This window comes from Anoplophora glabripennis, unplaced genomic scaffold, assembly GCF_000390285.2.
Source record: "Anoplophora glabripennis isolate ALB-LARVAE unplaced genomic scaffold, Agla_2.0 scaffold92, whole genome shotgun sequence".
Classification (NCBI taxonomy): domain Eukaryota; kingdom Metazoa; phylum Arthropoda; class Insecta; order Coleoptera; family Cerambycidae; genus Anoplophora; species Anoplophora glabripennis.
Genome location: NW_019416269.1, coordinates 200556 through 222616, shown reverse-complemented (window position 1 = coordinate 222616; position 22061 = coordinate 200556). Strand labels below are relative to the sequence as shown.

Genomic DNA, 22061 nt, shown 5'->3' with positions numbered 1-22061 from the left:
GCAGTCCAAGTTTTAATTAAGTACCTCTTACTATTCAGAAAATATTTTTTTTTTCAAATTTTAACACACTGTAACAGAGCCATTGCGCACTCATGTTTATGAGGACAACAAAAAATGTCTTCCTTACAGTTCCTACACGTACTTAATTAACACCCTGTACATTAACAAATTCTAGAAATAAGTACCTATATACTTTACATATCTGGTGGAAGTGGTTCTGCGTTGAAATAAAAATGAAAATCCACTCTGCACAAACACAACTCGGTTAATTCTTCATTCATTACGACGTAGTAATTTCAGTTACAAGGACTTTAGAAAAACACTACGACAGTAAAAACTGAAACAAGTTAACGAAAATAAGAGCAAAATGAGTTAATTGAAAGAATTATATAGCTGCTCAACGGAGATGACAGGGAGTTTTTTAAATTGCGGATGGGTATTTCTGGGACCACCGCGCCGCGCCGGTTTTATTTTAAAAAGCATAGAAATGAAAGAAATTGAGGAAACCGAGAGAGGCACACAAGATATGGAGCAGAAGAAAGATGGGAATACTTTAAAAATGTCTGAGTTCTGAACACTTACAGCCTTTGAATTATTTATATTTAGCAATTTGAACTGAATATGATATTTTATTCAAATTAATATGTATTATTCCATACATATGCGTATTATTGAAGACTGTCAGGAATATGTATGTTTAAAAATATTCGTGTCATATATAGACCGAATTAAAATAAAAATAACTCAATTTACTTTCAAGTCAAACTAAATACTTTAATTAATACAATATGGACATATATAATATAGGTATACAGGGTGTTCTCTTAGTAAGGACATCCCTTACGTCCATTAACTTACAGGCTTCTCTTCTTTGGATTTAATAAATTAATCCTTTAGAGCTATTAATTCTGAGAGTTAATGCTGATTTTTTAAATAATATCCTCAAAAAAACCATAATTTTTCTTACTTTTGCTCTTGGTCTTCGTGACAATACTGAATAAAATATGTATATTGTTGAATCTGTTGAATTATCTCTGCTAATGATTATCTATAAACCAATTAAGATTATTTTTTCCTTTAATCGGTGTTTTTGGCCCGGTTTCAAACATTGTACAAATATATTTTATTTATTTCTACTAGAAATTAAATGCTTTTTTCTGTCGTAAAACCCAATTAAAACAGTCTACCCGAAATATTTTCAATGCAACAGGTTTTTCCGGAAAACCCCGAAATAGGTCGATTTTGCTTTCAAGGGGGACATCCTTTTGATCATAAATTCAAGGATGTAGGGTCATTCCTCTAAACGAGGTGGGAACCCCTTCAAGATTGTTAAATGTCACGAGGAGTTAAGTGGCACATCATGTTAAAAAACTTACCGGATAATGAAACTGGAAAAAATGAGGTTTATTATCGAAGTCTTGATAAGGTGGTGGGTTTTATTAGAATTTTACATGTAGTCTTTCTTGAATTCTCGAACAACTTTGTTAAATACAGTTTTTAAAGAAAACAAAAATTAAAGACATTTTGCTTAGGTAAAATTTTACATTTTGAAATTTTTTGGACATCCTTTATGTTTTATTTTATTACATATTTGATTACTGCCCATGGCTTCCCAAGATAAGCAAAATTTTGTATTGTGCAAAACCATACTTATCGTATCAACTTCAACGTCACCTGTTACGTGGGTGTTGTATAATAATGAAAACGTAATATTGACAGTTGGTAGAAGGAAGCGTAAAAATCAAACGCTTAGGTGGGGAATTCTGGAAGGAAGAGTATATAGTTGAGGTGAGAACAGCGCAGTGTGGAGAGTGAAAAGTAAGACGATCGGTGCACGGTGAAAATATATAAATAGTGAAAAATTAAAAGTGTTTAACCGGTATTAGTTAGCAGGAAATTATTCTCTAAGTACTTTGTTGTTAATTGTTCTATGTAAGCTTATGCTTGTGATGATTATAGATGTTTCATGATAAAAATTCTGTATATGTTTAGCCTTCATTATCTTACGCTCAGGGGCGTATATTTTTCTAACGTAAGATTATTTATTACATGTTAAAATATGTATATATTGTCGTGACTGCCCTGATATTGCAATAACAACTCCTTTGTTTCACATTTAACTTGTTTTGTCATGATTACGTTGTTCGAAAAACAAGTAATAAAACATTGCTTGTGCTCACTTTATGTCAAGACGCATATAAGGGCTTTGTTGAATTCACTAACATTTTCGCTCGTGAGGCACGAATCTGAAAAAAAGAATATATAAATACAAAAAAATAATTGCTAAAACAGATCTTCCGAAATCTCAACTATAGCTGGATTGCCTCCCGTATGGGACTCCAGTACCTTCCGGCCCTGCCGGCTAACTAACACCAAACCTCTTCAGTTTTACTTGTAAGTGTGTATGTCTGATTCGAGTGAGGTGACATTTAGTGACACATTAAATAAGTCAGGTCTTAATTATCATTAGCAAAGGATCTTAATTTATGCCTTTTGTTAGCGGTTGTTTTGCATTTATATTTGGGCAGTTAGAGCAACGATCGTGGGTTTCTCTGCCATGCTCTTTCCCCACAGGAGATCTAGGTGAGCCTGGCACTCTCATTTTATGTTAAATTATTGTTAATGTTTTTGTTGTTCTTTCTATTTGTCTCATGTTTAATTTCAAGACTGTAGTACGTAAATAATAAAGTTAGGTGTATTTACTCTGCTTTTGTTTTTATAAAATTAAACCATACTTCCCCTCTTTAAAGTTAGTAGCCAGCGCCTTTCGGTCAATTAAAAATAGATGCATACAACGTAGGTACTCCTCATGACGATCACATATTTTTGGCCACAACTACGTTTACCATTTTTTTTTTCGATCGAACCTGGGGTTGTTATACTACAGTATCAGCAATCAACAATCAACAATAAAAAATTTACAATAGTGCGGTTCGGGGGCACACTGTGCTTGATTTATACGAATACCTATGTAATTTACAGCATTTTCTGTGAAAAAACACTCTGTATGGAGAATTGACAATTAAATCACAGACAATGTAGGTAGCTGAGCGAAGCTATCTTGTCTGTGATGAAACTATGTTTTTCTGGAGAATGTTTTTGTGTAAATAAATGGTCGAAGATAAAAGTGGTAACTTCACTAGAACAAAGTACGAGCTGTTTTAGAGTCCTGATTTTTTTATATTAAAATGAGCTTATAGCATTTTTTTAGAAACATAATTTTATGTATAATTAATGTGTAAACTTCAGAAAATCATTGGTCTGGAAATTATTAAGAGCTGTATCCTTACAAAATGAAAAACAAAACGCACTACGGACCATGTTCATATGAAACATTTTGCTTAAAATAATTTATTTTATTACCTAGTGAAGTTTAAGTCTCAAAACATGGATGGAAGTTTTAAACAAAATAAATTTGAAAAGAGATTCCTGAATTTTGACTATATTTTTAAAATCTGAACGATCAAAATCGTTTACCAAAATATGCTTTCTTTAAGACTCATCCTTCTTTGTATTTCTTTGAGAATAAGAATGCTTACATGTATTATGTATTGCAACCACAATTTGAACTGTTTGGGGTTGACAACTCGCCTCAATGATAAGCCTATCGTAACGCGAAAGCAACAAGAAACCAAGGAAACGGCATTTACCTTCGTCCTCCTGAGCTGACGTTTGCCTTTGTACCACGTGATGATGGCGGCGGGTCGGGATCCTGCGGATTCGCAGGTCACTTCGTATCGCTTATCGGCGACCAGGGGGCTTACCGTCTTCAGGATCCTGGCAGTCAACGGCTTTACTGCAACGGAACAGGGGTGTTGAGTTGTACGTATATCTCTCGGCTAATGGGAAAATAAACGGTGTTTGTTTTTATATAACAATAAGACGAATATAAGAACGCGGTTAAATATGTGTAATTAAATACGGAAAGCTTGAAATAAAATACGTTATTATTGATTCATTCATTAATATTTATGTGAGCTTTCTTTATATTACGAGTAGAGAGTAGTAGCAAAAAGGTAGTGTATATGAAAGATCATCATATCATAACGATGAGTAAATTGGAAATAAATACATTTAGACAATATAAATATATTTTATGGAACGTACACTAGAAACAAAGAAAATAACAAAAGTTCTGGAGTTAAAATTTGATTTGAATGAATAAAATGATCTTCCTACGTCCGTTGCTCAAATGAAATCAGTCAAATTCTAACGTGCAAAACAAATTTACTCAAATTTTTAATTCAGTTAAATAAATTACCTCCTAGGAAATATTTAACAAACACTATATACATAATACATATATCTCGGCATACTAAATCTTGGAAGCTATTAATCATTGATCTTTGTTTCTGTCTTTCTTTGTTCTCTGAGTGTAGTGTCTTTCAAGTGTACCTAGAAGAAAAAATACTTTGTTGTGGACAAAATTATACTTCTACAAAAAGTATATCCTGCTACAAATATGTCCATCAAGTGAAAACTAAGTACCAACCTAAAATGTACGATTTACTCTCGGATATTAGAGCAAAACGTACATTTTATATTTATTACATGACATTTTATTTGAACATTTAATTCAAAAACGGGAACAGAAAACTTTAACAGAACAATTAACCTGTCTAATAAAAGTGCTACTTTCCTAGAAGTCATAGCAAAAAAAGCGAATATGTTCATAAACGTGAAGAGTACTTCATCTATCTATTATTTTTTATCATGTATGTACCTTGGAAACATTAAACTCGATATTAACATTAAACACTATGTGAAAATGTAGTAACTTTTTAAATTTAAAAGTAAATTAATTTATTTTTGACCCTTACTTCTTTAATATATTTGAAAAATATACACTACTTACTAATGCGAAATGACATACAGGGATGGCCAGAAGTATGGAATAAAATTCATCTTTTGAATGAATTTTTTTTAAAACGCTGAAACACGTTAACTGGTTTTGATTTTTTCCCATCTTTCGGTTATATAATAATTAATTTTTCTTCAACCCCCTAACCCCCAGCTACCCCTACTTTTTCTCAAATCGAAACATAAGGCATGAGGGGGCTCGTTGAAAAGCTTATAGAAAACCGAATCCAGCCATACCAAATAAACAAGTTTTATTTTTTCAATAGCAAGGTTTTTAGGGTTGTATAAAGCACCTACTTAACAAGTGAAATAAAATTATCTTCCATGAATTTGCACAGAATAAAATAAAGAATTTGAAACTGTACCTATCGCTGCTAACGCAAAAAAGATATATTTTTCATGTTGCGTTTTTTTGGCACCACTTACTTGCCAGGCTTTCTGGTTAATTTTTCGCTTTAGTTGTAAATTGGAGTCCGAAACGTTACTATTGTGTTAAAATCAATTTATTTACTGAATCGCAATGGTATTGTCGGAAAGGCAACGCATCAAAATCTTGATATTGCTTGGATGTAGAGACAAAATAAGAAGTCATGCGAAATATCCCGAAAACCAAATCTCGCAAGTGACAGTAAAATATTTCACAAATTTGAGGAACACGGTACAGTACAGACTTTGCCCAAAACTGGACGGGCACGTGCTTTAAATGAAGAAAAGAAATTAGACATTGCATTAGAACTTGTTGAAAATCTTCATACTTCAACTGTTTCATTGGCCCGCAGTCACGATGCTTCTCGAACTGCAATCCGAATGTTTCTGAAACAAGGGAAATACCACCCCTATTAGGTATTCTTGTCCAAGAGCTTTTGGAAGACGATTATGATAGGCGATTATAATTTTGAGAGGAAATTATGAAACGGTGTGACGACAATAATGGTTTTCAACGAGACGTACTTTTTTCGAATGAAGCTACGTTTTATTTAAATGGAGTGGTTAACAGGCACAACTATCGCTTTTGGTCCCAGGAAAATCCACACTGGACATGCGAATCGCATATGCAGCATCCACAAAAAGTTAATGTATGGGCAGGTATCATCAACAACAGAATTTTGGGCCCATTCTTTTTTGAAGAAAATCTTACTGCCGCACGCTACCTGGATATCCTAACATTTGACCTGATATCTGCTCTAGCTACGATTTTCCCTCATGAAATTGATCCAGATATACCGAATGAAAGAATTTGGTTCCAACAAGATGGCACTCCCCCACATTTTGGTATTGATGTTCGAAGATACTTAGATGAAATGTTTCCAAATCGCTGGATTGGTAGACGGGGTACAGTTGAATGGCCGCCAAGATCTCTTGACTTAACACCCCTGGATTATTTTCTTTGGGGATATTTGAAAGAAAGAGTTTACCAGGACAGACCGGATAATATTGAGAATTTAAAGAACAAGATTAAGGTGGAGATGCATAATTTACCAGCTGAAGTCATTCAGAATGCTGTGGACAGCTTTGACTATCGTCTTGGAGAATGCCAAATAGTGAATGGAGGACAGTTTCAGCACTTGCGACATTGAGTTTATTTTTGTAAATTATCTATTCCATTTGAAAAAAAGTAGGGGTAGCTGGGGCTTAGGGGGTTGAAGAAAAATTAATTATTATATAACCGAAAGATGGGAAAAAATCAAAATCAGTTAACGTGTTTCAGCGTTTTAAAAAAAATTAACTCATTCAAAATATATGAATTTTATTCCGTACTTCTAGCCATCCCTGTATATATTGTATAGGATAATAACTCTGAGTCTACTAATGGGTCTTTAATGTAGTATTACAACTGTGACAATTGTCCCCTTGCCCTTCTCAAACGGCGACCATCTTCTCAGTACACATATTTCGCTTTTATTTCGTCCGCATATTGTTAAAAAAACATTAAAATACTCTAAAGAAGTTTTATTAGAAGCTCCTAGGAACACTTTGTTGCTGACAGAAATCGTCATATTATTTTCTGTATAATGATTGTGCATTTGTTGTATGTCGCTAAAATGCAATAGGTAGATATCAATTTTTACAGTTATAGACAATTGAGTATTTCGGAGTATTCAAGATCAATTAAAATTAATTATTTTTACTATGCAATTTGCTCTATGAAAAGATCGGTATGTATTGAGATATGACCCTCTAAATACTGGATATCTCTAAGGAATGGTGTTTGAAATATTTGAAAAGGTGGACATCCTTCTGTAATAAAATCAATTCCGCAATTTCAGTCCCCTACGATAAGAAAACGACTTGTACCTGATAAGATCAATTCTGACACATGTAGTATCTTTTTTTAATTATTGATGGCAAATGTCATATCACAAAAAGAATACTAATACCTCTATGCTTTAGTTGTGAAACAAGCTTCTGTTTATATTTTGCTAAAATGTGACGGAATTAATAAAATTAAACAAAATTTTCCCGTAACTTTTTATAATAATTAGTAAATACTAAAATTTACTTGATCTGTGCATAGATTTAGTTTTAGTTTTAATAGATATTTTTGACTTCGTAAACCATAACTTATTGGAGTATTTTTGGCAAATGGACACAAATTAATTTTCAACTCAATGGCACCTTGTTTTTATATTTTTTGTTCAAAATAAAAATTATGATTAAATTTTTAGCTTTAAAATAAATAAAATAAATATATTTATTTTTCTAATTTTTGTTATTACAAACAAATTTTGGCAATGTTTCCCTAAAATTGAAAATAAAACTACTTTTTTCTTCAGCTATTACACAGTTTTTATTTTATAAACAAACTGAATCTAAATTTATATGTGATAAGTTTGTAAAATTATTTACTTTACTATATACTTCATAATTTAGTGCTGAGCTCTGCACCCGTGAATAAAGGATTTTTCAGCTGTCATTTTAAATCCAAAATTATTTTGTTTCTACTACGTGTAGGTACGTTATGGGTGTGTCCATATAAGTAGAATTTTTAAAGTACACGTAATTAATTCATTTTGTTTGAATAAACATTTCGATCTAATATACAAATATCTATTATCCTTGCTTATGTATAATATAATTAGACAATTATTGAAACTTAGGCTTTAAGATACTAGATGGCGACTCGTGTAAAATCCTTTTCATCCTTATTTGTACTAGGAACAACTGAAGTTTCAATAGTTGTGTTATTACGTTATATATTATTATTTTATGCTGCGTGATGATGACAATTAAACAACATGAATTATTATTTACTTTTACTGGAATACATATTAAAAGATGTATCTTGTAGACTGAAGAAAAAAAATGTTATTTGCATAAATAACTAAGTATTTTCTTCTATAATTTATGTCGGTCTGAGAATGTTTAGTAAAAGTAATACAGAGGGTTACAGAATGACTGAAAGTGACTTCATGCATAAAAGTCATCTAAACTAGTTTCTTCGTATCAAAATTGCTTTCTATTGTCAAAAATATTACTTCGACAGATTCTCCCAGCATGCCCCCAGCCAATGATAGCAACGTATCAGTGTCAGTGTCACAAACTGGGGCAATAAAAAACAGTGAGTGATGGGCACATAAAATATATTTAGAGAGCGGTACGTTCGTTATGCCATTCAGGATTTCTCTGAAGTATGCAGAGTGTGCCACGAAGACCTACATTTAAATATTTTTATGTGAGGTTTCATTGAAAATCGGCACAATGGAAAATAAAAGGCCACTTTTTTTCTTATACAAATGTTTGTTCTATCAGAATTATCACCAAAAATAAAAGAGTTATAAAAAATGTTAACAATAAAATTAAATTCTCTCTTCACACAGGTATTTTCAGTACATATTTATTAAATTATGTTTTATAAAATTGCATAAAAAGTAACGAAGCACATCAAGCTGTTTAATATAGGTTTTATCGAAAAATGGAAATGATTAAAACGCCCGCCGCGCCGCAACAAAAGATAAATTCCTATTTTTTTTATTTGTTAGATTCAAGCCTCGTTTCAGAACAACACTGTGGTTTAAAAGGTGGCTAGTTTGTTGGGGCGCTGTTAACGTGGGCTTGTTACCCATATTTATAATCTGGAATAATAATAAATGTCAGTATATATAGTCTTAGTTCCTAAGTGCTTCGTGCTATCTATTATTATATACTGACAATATCTCGAATATATTCGCATCAGTCGAATATAATTTGGGTTCTATTATTATTGCAAAATATCAACTGGAAAACGTGAAATCAAATTTTATTGCCAAACATAAAAGAACAACTCGACTTTATGTGAATGTATAATTAACTGTAACATAAATTACACCGTTACACAAAAAAAATTGAGTGTGAAAATGTAGACTCCAGTAGTGCTATTCATTTTGATTATAATAATCGATAAAATCAAACTTTGACTCCTAATATTTAGGGTTGGCCATTTTAATTAATATAATGTCAAGCACACAAAAAAGTCCAAACTCAAAGATCTGGCATATCATTTTCGTCGTATTTTGATCAGTTAAAAACGATACCGTAGTCAGAATTTATGCACGACCGGCCAATATCTTGTGAAATCTGCAGTTATGATGAAAATGGATCCAAAAATCGCTGTCATAGTCCAATTAAATAGGAAAGAGATTGCTTTTTTTAATTTTTGTAGATGGTATAGAACCGAAGTTATGACTCCCAGAAGTTGAAGTCAATTTCGAAGATAGCTATAATCGAAACGTTCAACGTCCTGTAGCGGAAAAATTAAAGGTTTTTCGAATAAAACTTATATAATACCTATTAAAGTTCTTGAAAAGGCCTTTAAATTGAGTGCAGGTAGAAGATGTTAGCATGAAAACTAATGAAGTTACAATCAAAATAAAATTATTGTCTTGATTTTTGAGAAAAAAAAAATCGGTATTAAAATTAATGACTTGACGGAAAAAAAATTAAGCGTATTCCTTCTGCAATTTACTTTATTTATGTATTAATAGTAGATTCTGGGAATTTGAACGATTTTAGAAGCCTAAATTTAAAAAAAAATTCATTTACTTTTGAATAAAATTTTTCTATTTTTTAAAAAATCGCTTTTTTCAAAATATTTCAAAAACTAACAAAGTTATAAAAAAATTATATTATAAGAAATTGTAGGTTTTTTCTTACTGAATAATTTGCTTATTAAGAAATTTTTGTAGGACAAAATTTGACAGAGTTATGACCGTTAGAAGCTCAAAGCTAAGCTCCAAGACTGCCTTTCTTGAGCCCTTTTAGTTTACAAATCCAAAAAACTAAGGGCTCAAAAAACTGCAAATCACAGAACTTAAAGTGCTTTAAATTCCCTACAAAATGGGTTTTAGAGTAAATTTATAACTTTAAAATTACAAAAGTTATGGTAAAAAAATTAATCGCATTTTTTCGGTGAAATTTTCGGTGCGGGTGTAATTACCATCATCTTTGTGTATTTTGGAGCACTTGTGAACTGATTTGAGTAAGTAATTTAATAATATACATACACACACGTATACATTTATAATGTACCTATATAAAAAAATTTATTTGTTACAAATTTAATAAAAAAATATTCAATAAAATAAAAAAAATAATTATATCATCATACATATAATTTTTAGGAAATTTTTCTATAAGGGGTAGGTCCTCCATTAGGGTTTTTTGGGTGGCTGAAAAGTTGCAATATATCATAGATCATTTGAAAACCAAAAAAAAGTTTATAATTCAACATAATTATGCATACCATTAAAACATCTCAAGCTTTCAATAATATTTTATTTTATAATCGTAAGCTTTCTAATGAATAACAAAAGAAATGCAATACATTGTGAATGCACCAAAAGAATATTTTAAACTGGCCATGAAAGGTTAGTTTTTAAGGATTTTTAAGGGTTGAAAAGTAATTAAATTTCATAAAATATATTAAAAAACGTGAAAGGAACTTTATCCAACGTATTTGAACATGACTTGAATCTTTAAAATAAGTAAATCTGCGATTTTCGCATTTTTTTCGTACAAGGGTAGTTTTCACCCATGAATAGAAAAAGGCACACATCTAGGCAATACATCCATCCAGGAAAATCCATGCTATCCGAAAAAAATGAGAGCTTTTAGTTTATTTTCGCCTTCAGTGACTGGACTATACATAATATCTGAACTCTGAACATATCATTTCCGACATATTTTGACCAGCTCAAATTGATCCCGTAATCAATATTTAAGTGCGGCCTACAAACTTCTTGTTAGATGTTTTAGACGAAAGCTGCTCTATTCATAGAAGAATACTTATCATTTGAACATAAATTTTAAAGTATCTGAAAGCAAATATTTCTGAACTGCGACATTTTTAGGGAAAATTATTCAAAAGGTTGTTCAGTTCAGAGAGGAATATCGTTTCGACATAACTTCCTACCACACCTTGATGACTTCTTATTTTTTGTTGGGAATCGTAAAGAGTTTTCTTTGTTCTGTTCGAATAGGTATCGTATGTCGTTTTTTTTTCTTCAAAAGTTTAATGAATCTGAATTTTCTTGATTCACACCTCGAATACCTTCTAGATTACCTTGGCGAAGAACAGGGCGAAAGGCTCCATCAGGATCTCAAACAAATGGAAAACAATCAAGGAGCTAACTATTATTGGAATCTGAAACGAGATATACCGGAAACTGAAGACGAAAAAATAGATATCCTCTTCGCAGCATCATTTTAAAACAAAAAAGTACGATACTGTAGATACAAAGATTAACCATAATCTCGTCCTTCTTTAGCTAAATTGAGCTATTATTGGCTCCATTTTCACCCTAAACATAGATTTTATACTGGTGAGTTGATAAATTGTGACTACGGTTCGTTTCCATCTGGTCAAAATACCTTGGAAATGATATGACAGATATTATGTAAAGCAAAATCAATTTTGGACAATGATTGAGCAATTTTTGGGTTCGTTTTCACCCTAAATATAGATTTTACAAGATACTGGCCAGTTGTGCATAAATTCTGATTACGGTATCGTTTCCAACTGGTCAAAATACGTCGGAAATGATATAGGTACCAGATCTTTGGGTTTGGACTTTTTTATGCGCCTATTAATTAAAATGGCAAACCCTAAACATTAGGAGCCAGACTTTGACTAAGAGTGTGTTTTATCGATTATTCATCATCATCATCATCATCATCATCATCATCATCATCATCATCATCATCATCATCATCATCATCATCATCATCATCATCATCATCATCATCATCATCATCATCATCATCATCATCATCATCATCATCAAAATTAGTAGCACTACTGGAGTCTATTTTTCCGCACTCGAGTTTTTTTTTGTGTACTGGCGTTGCTTTTGTTTTAAATTTATTTGTAATGTAATCAAATTTTGGTGTTCAGATAAATACATTATAAAAAAAGAAAATTTCATTTTATTCTTATTCTATGTTTCAATTATCAGATTTCCTATTTCAATAATATTTAGGAGTTCTGAAAATCTGATATGGTAAAGTCTTCCAGTGTCTCAATCACTACTGTTTGTTTCGTTAATTTTAATTAGGATTAGTTACATCTATTTCAGTTCACATTTATCAACATAGTCAAACATTTTAAGTCATTTTTATACCCTTTGCCTCGAAGAACGGTAACTTTGGACAGAAAAGAAGGACTCGGAAAAAGACATTCACTTAAAGTTAATCTAGTCTGATATACAAATGTTCAAAGACAGGAGTCGAAGCTGGGGAACAGACAGTTTCTCTTATTCTGGTAATAGAGGTCTATTGTATTGTTGTTTTCTAGTTCAGGTAGGTCTAAAAGCATTTAACTCTCCCCAAATTAAATTGAGGCATGTGTGGAGTTGTTGGAAGCTTTCGTAAGGCTGAAAAGTCAAAACGATGTGATACTAGCTAGAGTACCAGGACAAGGAAGCTGTTGGTGTAGATTATTAAGACACTTGTGCAAGAATGCGTGGAAACTACTGCCCAAAAATGATGGTTTAAAACTCCTAGACAGAGGGAATTCAAAGAATAAGAAGCTGATGGACCTCAACCAGTAAAAATACCAGAACGACTGCTAAATGAACATTTCAGACTCGAAAAACGTAATATTGACCTGGCACAAAAGATTCTATTTGAGTTGTGTTAAGAGGAAGAAGAAGGCCTTAGCCCATGTGCGAATGTAAAACCCTTAGCTAAACTGCAAAAGCTACTGTTCCGAAGAGAAAAACTGAAAGTCATGAGGGCACCACTGTCAAAGCTGCGCAGTTTAGTTACATGCCAAAAAGAGAAGGAGCTCAAAAATCATGGATCGCTACACTAGATGGCTGTTCAGCGTGGAAAAAGGTGACGAATCTGCTCCATTTATTTACAATTTATAATCTACAAGTTTTGGGACTAAAATAATTCAAAGAACAAACTTGTTAATAATGTACTTGAGAAACGTACACAAATCGCAAAAGATTTACCTGGCTATCGGCTGTGTTCGTCCGCACGATACAAAAGAAAACAACTCCCAAACTAGGTCATAATTCGCTTTCAGAGAATGCTTTAGTGTCCTTTGTAATGTTTATTTGAAACCCTTACGGACTTGGGATCCAGGTGGTCACGTTGGGGATCAGTATAAAGAAAATCACAACTCTCAACCTACTGGAAGGCATTGTCTCTGTGAAGGAATGTTTATAATGCCTTTTGAGGCAGCTACTTAAAATTTCATAGGCTTCTAAAGAAATCTAGAGGGTTTCAGAAGGTGAAAGGAAATGGTCACTCTCGAATGATGCCTTGGAGCTTTTACTTGCACGACGTGCTTTATAAATATTATAATAACGATTTTGTGAGTTGATGAGACGGATTAAAATTACATTTAATGAATAATTTGCAAATTTTTTAGATTTTTTATATTCAGTTCATTCAAAGTCTTCTGAAGAGACGAATAGTTTAATTAATTCAATGAATCTTATTATTAATTTATTTTTTAATATCTCCTTTGCAATTTTAAATCACATTAAAAATAAGGATAAAATTTCAATACTAAAAAAATGTAAACAACGAAAACGTTGTATTGAAAGGATTAGTCACGTCAGTCAGGGAGTTATTTTTATAATTTTTTTGTCTAACCAGAAATAGTTGATTCTGATAATTGTTCTTAATTTCGCTAAAAAAAAAAAACACCAATGGTTTCGACAACTTTTTTTGGTTTGAAACTCATAGGGTTTTCATAGTGTTGTCTTTTAAACACCTTAATTATTTTAGATCGGAATCCTTTTTTTTTGTTTTAAGCTGTACATCACTATTTAACACTTTGAACACTTTGATACTTTTCATTTTCAAAATACTAAATTTCAATAACAAATATACCAATTTTCATGTTTGTTTTAATCAACTTGCACGTTTGTCGGTGTTCAATGAAATAATAGCAAAGCTTTAGTTTTCTTCTCATGTTACATTGTTTGTTTGGAATTCTTCTGTTATTTTATCGAGTAACATGATTCTAACCTCTAATCTGAAGGTTTCACCATTGCAATTATTGTTTGTCTTGATTATCATTTTTCGCTCCAGGTGTCACTTTTGTGACTTTGGCAATATTACAAATGCAGTTTTCTTTCATTTTCTGACTGAATTTTAATACAACTTCTCTAACTAATTTGTTTGACTATTCTCATGGGTAATGCCCCAGTGGATACAAAATTTGCCAAGCACAAGAAGATTAGATGAACTATTTCCTAAAGAAAGTATGACATTGTGTCATTATTTCAAACAATAATCATAAGTTTATATAAATGTACGAACATTTTACGAAATCTCGTTTCTCTAATGATAGATAAATATATCGAAAATTTGATTTTTCATTTAATAACGGAAAGTCACAAGTGTCATTTATTTTCATGGTTATCAGGTACAGTTTGACTGTTTTTGTAAATAATGAGGATTTATTCTGGAGAAATATGCATCCATCTGTCGATAGACAATAATTTTAAAGGATTGTGGCTTCGGTATGAAAAAAAAGTGCACGAAATAGATTACAAGGAATAAATTACAAGGAATAGATTACAAGGAATTACAATTACAGTTAGAAGGAATTGCAATTATAATTACAGGGAATTACAATTACAATTACAAGAAATTATAATTACAATTACAAGGAACAATTACAAGAAATTACAATTACAAAGGAATAACAAGGAATCGATTACAAGAGCTTTAAGAAGAAAATCGTATAAACGCTACAGACGAAATATGATGATGATTTTAATGTAACAATCTAAAAATTCAAAAATTTGCAATTTCAAGGTGCCAAAACTAGGAAATAATTTGAAGATCTGGATAAAATATTATTTTTCGTTTCTTTATACGAACTAGATTGGTGCAGAAGTGGCGCTTGAATTGCCAAAGGCGATAACAAATGTAGGACCATCAGCTGTCAAAATCAATTTCTTATTTAGAATCAGAATTTCATTCCTAAGTAAGTACCTACTCTATGATAGAGGAAACACAACGTAAATATTGACTTCTTGTGATTTAAAGTAAAATGACAAAATTGATCTTAGTTAGAGAGGACAAGAGTGTAATTATTGTTATTTCAGACTATTTAAAATTTAAAATGGCATGGAATGTGAAAACGGATCGTGTGTTTCTTACAGTAAAACATATGTCCTCCAAGAACTCCTATGTATCTTTTGAAAATTACCCTAGAGTAGTTAATGAAATATCCCAACGGATACAAGCTACGGCCGGCGCGATAGGTATCGACATCAAAAAAATTAGAATTACTAACCGTTGAAACCGTTCTGGCATAGTCATCAATTTGGACAAATAAATCGAGTATGGACATCATTAACATCACTGGACAATCAAATATTACATCTCTTAAGCTGTATATGGAAGTAAACCCTGAACAATCCTGGACAGAATACGTTAGTAATCTTAGTCGCCACAAAATACATGTTTAACTCTGGTAAGTTTAGATGAAATAAATAATTGTAGTTGAATGATGAAACAACAGAACTAACGCCTAAGCTTAATTCATTTGATACTTACTAACTGTTCTTTTAATGGTTGTAATTGCACAAACATAAAGTTGAAATAAATGTGCTTCTTTAACTTTTTTATTCTATTTGTAGTTATATTTCATTTTCACACAAAATTAAATGTTATTAGTTAAAAGTTCCACACGTATGTGTGCCATTAGGTAATATTTTCTGAAGGAAATAGTCTCCAATTTTTCAGATAAACCCTGCATGTAGGGAATATTTTCCTATTGTCTTTGAGAACTAATTTGGTTCTATCAGGTAAACGTTTTACTATACTTTTTATTAGGACTTCTGTAAACTCTTGTTTCATATATGTAAGTATTTGTAATGAAATCAAGAACAATTCTTACAAGATAATCCTTGATCCCTTTTGATACAAGGGAATGTTTGTTTAAAATTTATAGATAAGTATCTAATTCTCTTCTTTCTAGCGCCTTATGTGAAAACCAGATCTAATAAAAAAGCTTCTTTGTAACTTATGACATTCGTTTCTCCCGAAAAGTTACCCTAGGAAATCATAGCGTAACGTCTTAATTAACGTCACCAGTCGAACAAAATCAGGATTGGCTTTGCTTCGCACGCTGATTGAATCATTTCTATTAGGGCCCCAGTGAGAACTTTGAACCCTTACAATGTGTTTCAGTTTTTTGTACGAGGGCAGCTAATTGCAAAAAATCTTGTACCGTCATTTAGGAGACCAAGCATGCCCTTTGCAAACAAAAAGCTCAATAATCGTAAGGATAAAAGGAAAGAGAAACTTATTTTTTTTATATATTACTAGCTTTCGTGTAATCAGTCGTTCTTTGAACCAAACACAGATAACTGAAAAAGTGTGTGTAAGTTCAGTTTTAGGGGATTTTTTTTGTTAGAGGGCAATGAAGATATACTTTTTGTTCTGAAAACATGTAATACTTGTAAATACATTGAAATAAAATTATTTTAACTGTAAAATATAAAAGATATTTCTCGTGAGCGAAAAAAGGATATATATAAAACTGTTGTTCCTGTGATCTCAAAAACCACTTTTTTGTAACCGATATCAAGAAGGATAAGAAGAAGAAGAAGAGAGAAATGTGCACACAAGTAGCAAAAGTATTGTCTGAAGTTACAGCTTTGTGGCATAGTTTTAGTTTTTTACTATTTATCTGGATATTTCGCCGCCTGTGAAAATAATTTACACAATGTTGAAATTAGGGGATGTTATGGAATTGCTAAGTTTATGTATACAGGGTGGTCCGAATTTTATGCAGGAAACTTTGAGGGCAGATAGATCTCTTTAAAATAATAAGTGTTTACCTTATAAACATATCTGGAACGGCCCCGTTTTAGAGATGATTTAGAGATTTTAGAGAACAGGGTGTCAGTTGTTAAAAAAAATTGATTTTTTGTTTATATCTCCGGAATCTATTAACCGATCTCAATAAAATTTGGTACAGATAATGTATGACAGTAGACCTTGCATTCCTTAAAATATGAGCTCTAAAGGTTCAACCAGTGGTGTACAACTGGACAGGGGTCGTCCTCTTTTTATAAAAAAAACTACGCCACTGTATTTTTTACGTATTTGTTACGTTTAAGTTATTGTAACGGATTTATGTTCTAATGCAATAAATACGTAAAAAAGGTAGCTTGAATTTTTTCCCTAAGATTCACCGTTCTCAAGTTATTCATACCAATACAATCCCCTTGTGGCAGACACTTCAAACCTTAATATTACAAGAATATTTGTGTTAATGCTTAAAAGTAAGTGCAATTTGTAAACAGATCAACAAAATTATTTCCACATCACCTGTGAGGTAGTGTTCCTAGTGTGTTTTAGTTTCCCCTGGAGGCTTAATCCACTATCTTTACAAATAAGAACAATTTAAATCAAAATAATAATAAAAATACATTTACCAAGCAACAACAATTAAACAAGAAACGAAATTAACGTTGCGTATTTACAGCAATTGTTCAAAATGCGAACCATCCACATCGATATATTTCTGAAAATTTCTATTAATGATTAATGGAATTACCTAACTAATATCATGTGGTGGTTTTCTTTTAATTCATTACACCCGTCTTCTATTCGCTGCAGTAGTTGTGGTCTTGTATCTATTGGAGTAGAGTAAACTTTACTTTTCAGATAGAAGTCCAGGTGGTTTAAATCTGGCGATCTGGCTGGCCCAGACACTGAATTCTCTGCACAATTATGGTTGACATTGGCATTTGGTCTTCAACCTATCCATCGCCCCATATAATTTTCATTGTCATTCTTGTATTATTCTCCTAAAATACGCAGGAGCACCATCCATTAGTATCCAGCTATTTTGTGGTATATTTAATGGAACATCCTATAATAATTCAAATAGATGGTTTTCTAGAAAGTTTAAGAATGACTGGGAATTTAGATGGGGTGACAAGAAGAAAGGTACGAATTATTCCGAGCCACACTTTCACAGAAAATTCATGTTGAAAAGATCTTGTCCAAATTTCATGAGGATTTTCTTGTGACCAAATATTATGAAAATTCACTACCCCTCGCCTTGTGAACGTAGCTTCATCGGTCCAAAGTATTTCTAGTAAGAATTCTGGATTATGTTGTGACTTTAAAACAACCACTAACAAAAATTCAGGTGTCTCTACATCTCCCAGAAGTAAATTTTGCACAGGTTGTAAATGGTACGAATTTCTACCATCCTTATGTAGAACTTTTCAAATTTTCGATTTACTCACCCCAAGTTGCCGAGACGTTCTTCGTGTACTTCGTAGCCGAGGGTCGTCGTCAAAAGTTCTTGAAACTTCATTTCTGTGCCTTTCATTGCGCCGGCGCCGTCGTGATTTTCTAAATATTGTTTTATCCAAAAAGATGAAAGCAACGAGTGTAAATAATTTTGTTGATGTGCTTACAAATTGCACTTTTATGCATAAACATAAATATTCTTGTAATATTATTAGGTTAGAAGTATCTCCCACAAGGGGATTGTGTTGGTATAAATAACTTGAGAACGGCGAATATTAGGGAAAAAATTCAAGTTACCTTTTTTACGTATTTTGTACATTAGAATATAAATCCGTTACAATAGCTTGTAAAAAATACAGTGGCGTAGGTATTTTAAAAAAAGGGGGTGACCCTGTCCACTGGTTGAACCTTTAGAGCTCATAGTTTAGGGAATGTAAGGCCTACTATCATACATTATCTGTACCAAATTTTATTGAGATCGGTTAATAGATTCCGGAGATATAAACATAAAATGATTTTTTTTAACCACTTCAACACCCTGTATCTCTAAAACGGGGCAGTTCCAGACCAATGTTTATAAGGCAAACATCTATTATTTTAAAGAGATCTATCTGCCCTTGAAGTTTCCTGCATAAAATTCGGACCACCCTGTAGAAACTAAAGAATTTTTCCATTTTTTATTTCCATGTTATTTTGGCATTATTTAATACTCGTTTAGAATACCCTTCATTAATTTTTTCAAAATTTTATATCAGCCTCTCATGAAGTAATCAGTATATGAATATTTTCAGTAAAAAATTTTCAAATATTTCATTTTGTTCGTTTTAAGTTTTAATTTTATAAACAATATAATAATAATACATTTTTAGTCTTTTTTTGATTTTTAAACCAAAAATTGCTTTTTGAAAGAGTGGCGTTTTTATTTTTCGAAATATTCTCAAAAAAATCGTCTTTCAATTTGCAAAATTATGAGACAGGTTATAGAGTGGCATCTTTTTTATTCTGTTGTATTTAAGAATTAACTTTATTTTCCTATTTTAATTTTTTACAGATAATGTACACTATTAAAAAAAATTGTTATAGAAGTAAATAGCTATGACTAATTACGAAAAATACGATATTTTTAGAACTATTTCTAATATTGTTATTAAAATTTACAATTTTTAATTAAAAACCTGTTTTCTATCAAAATTACTTTTTGCGTGAAATTTGGAGCACCATTTTATTAACTTTATAAGTTAATAAAGGTTGTTATATACAGGGTGTCCCTGAAAAGAATGGACAACGCTTGACCACAGGTTCCTTGGATGAAAATAAGTCTATTTAGCTTAACTTACCTATATACAAAAATTGTCGCCTACTGAGATATAGCCTTCTAAATACGTATAGAACAGATAACCTAGTTTTTTTTAAATAATTTGAAAACTGTTTTTCTTAGATACTTCAAATTTGGTACACATATTTTTTTATATAAGAGCAATGTAAATATAGAACTTGGTGAGAATACTTATACAGGATGTTCTCTTTCCAGTGCCTGTGCGCCACTGGCTATCCCGTAACTTTTTTGTGTGTACGCCAATGACGACATAATTTATATTTTAAAAAATAAGCACTCTTTTAGAAGATTTTTTGCCTCTTACAAAATTTTGATATCGTTTATGGATTTCGAGTAAAATTGGCATTTTTTACACATTAAATAATATAAAATCAGTTCAAAATAGTTAGAACAGTCTAGTACGAGGTGCCATATAACAAAGAAACAAATTCATAACAATAATTAAAAGGTTCAGTCTCACGCGAGGTGTGATGTAATTTTATATTAGTTTGTTTTTTTATTGCAATTTATACATTTGCTGAACAAACTGATATGTTATTAGATTTGGGTTATTGTGAAGGAAATTGTTGTGCTAGTGTTTGAACATATGCTGAAAGATTTCCTAATCGAAGAATTCCAAATCACAAAACATTTGCTAATGCGGAAAGACGCCTTAGGGAAACAAGACATTTTTTACCTGTAACTTAAATCCTGGATAACGTACGGCCGGGACTATTCAGCTGGAAGAACAAATTTTGGAAAGGGTCGAAGAAATTCCTCAAGTAAATACAAGGCGTTTAGATTGGCTTTCAAAAAGTTTCGTTAATAGAGTATTAGAAGACCAGCTATTACAGGTTACTATCCAAACAGGTGGATAGGTAGAGGAAATAATGCCTCTTTAAAATGGCCACCTCGATCCCCGGATCTAAACCCATGTAATTATTTCCTTTGAAAAGCATTGATGACCACAGTTTATAACTTTTCAGTAAAAACAGAAAACGAATCATGAGAAAGAATACAACATGAAATTAATGTTATGAGAGGTAATGCACAATTTACTAATACTTGCGTTTAAGAACAAGGAAGTAACTTTGAGCATTTACTGTAATATTAGTTTAATGTGATTACAAATACCAATTTAGGTTTACTTAAAATGTTAATGTTGACTTTCTTACATTATTATTTGGTATTGTTTATTTAAAATATTAATGTTGATTTTTATTTTATTGATTGATAATACTAAGACTAAAAATGTATAGTTATTTTTTTAATGTGACGTGCTTTTCATTATTATTCCCTGCTTTAAGGCTGCAGTTATAAATTATTTGAATATTTGCCTATGTATAATGTATAAAAATGCCAATTTTACTCGAAATTCATAAACGACATCAAAATTTTGTAAGAGCAAAAAAATCTTCTAAAATAGTGCTTATTCTTAAAAATATAAATTCCGGCATCTATGGCGTACACACAAAAAAAATTACGGGATAGCCAGTGGCGCACAGGCACTAGAAAGAGAACATCCTGAATATGTATATCACCAATTTTTTTATTTACGTTGAGCTTATATAAGAAAATAAGTGTACCAAATTTGAAGTTCTTAAGAAAACTAGTTTTCAAATTATTTGAAAAAAAACTAGGTTATCTATTCTATATTTAGAAGGCTATATCTCAGTAGGCGTACACTTTTGTATATAGGTAAGTTAGGCTAAATAGTCTTATTTTCATCAAGCGTTGTCCATCCTTTTCAGGGACACCCTGTATACAAAGGATATACAGGGTGTCAGTTTTTTGTGGTTGGAATTTAACAGTTGATAGAGAAACATTTTTTTAATAAGAAAAGTTCCTATAAACGTAGGTCTTAGAACGCTTCGTTTGTAAGATAAAGGGTGTTGAAAACAAACTCTTTTTAAGAATTTTTCTTAATATCTCTAAAAGACCAACATATATTGAACTGAAATTTGGTATTAATAACACATTAGTTATGGTGAATAAAATAAAGATATCTGTTATCCATTTCACCCACCAGTGACGTGCCTGAGGTGGGTTACTGCCCCCTTTAAAAAAATAATTCGTACGCCCGTGAATTTTTCTGGAAAATAACATCATTTCTAAATTTTTTAATCAATTCTGAACAAAACAGATCTCTTTCAATTTTTTATAAAAT

The 22061-nt window shown here is 31.5% G+C and overlaps 2 protein-coding genes across 2 annotated transcripts in view; one reads left to right on the top strand and one right to left on the bottom strand.

The window, feature by feature from the left end:
* The window catches only part of LOC108903292, a 159482-nt gene that overhangs the window by 12070 nt on the left and 125351 nt on the right, over positions 1-22061 (top strand). The window lies entirely within an intron of this gene.
* Positions 1-22061, bottom strand: part of LOC108903276 (neural cell adhesion molecule 2) — a 280494-nt gene that overhangs the window by 245144 nt on the left and 13289 nt on the right. The window contains exon 3 of the mRNA XM_018705393.1: positions 3651-3796. Coding sequence (XP_018560909.1) covers positions 3651-3796 — 146 coding nt within the window. The remainder of the gene's footprint in view (positions 1-3650; positions 3797-22061) is intronic.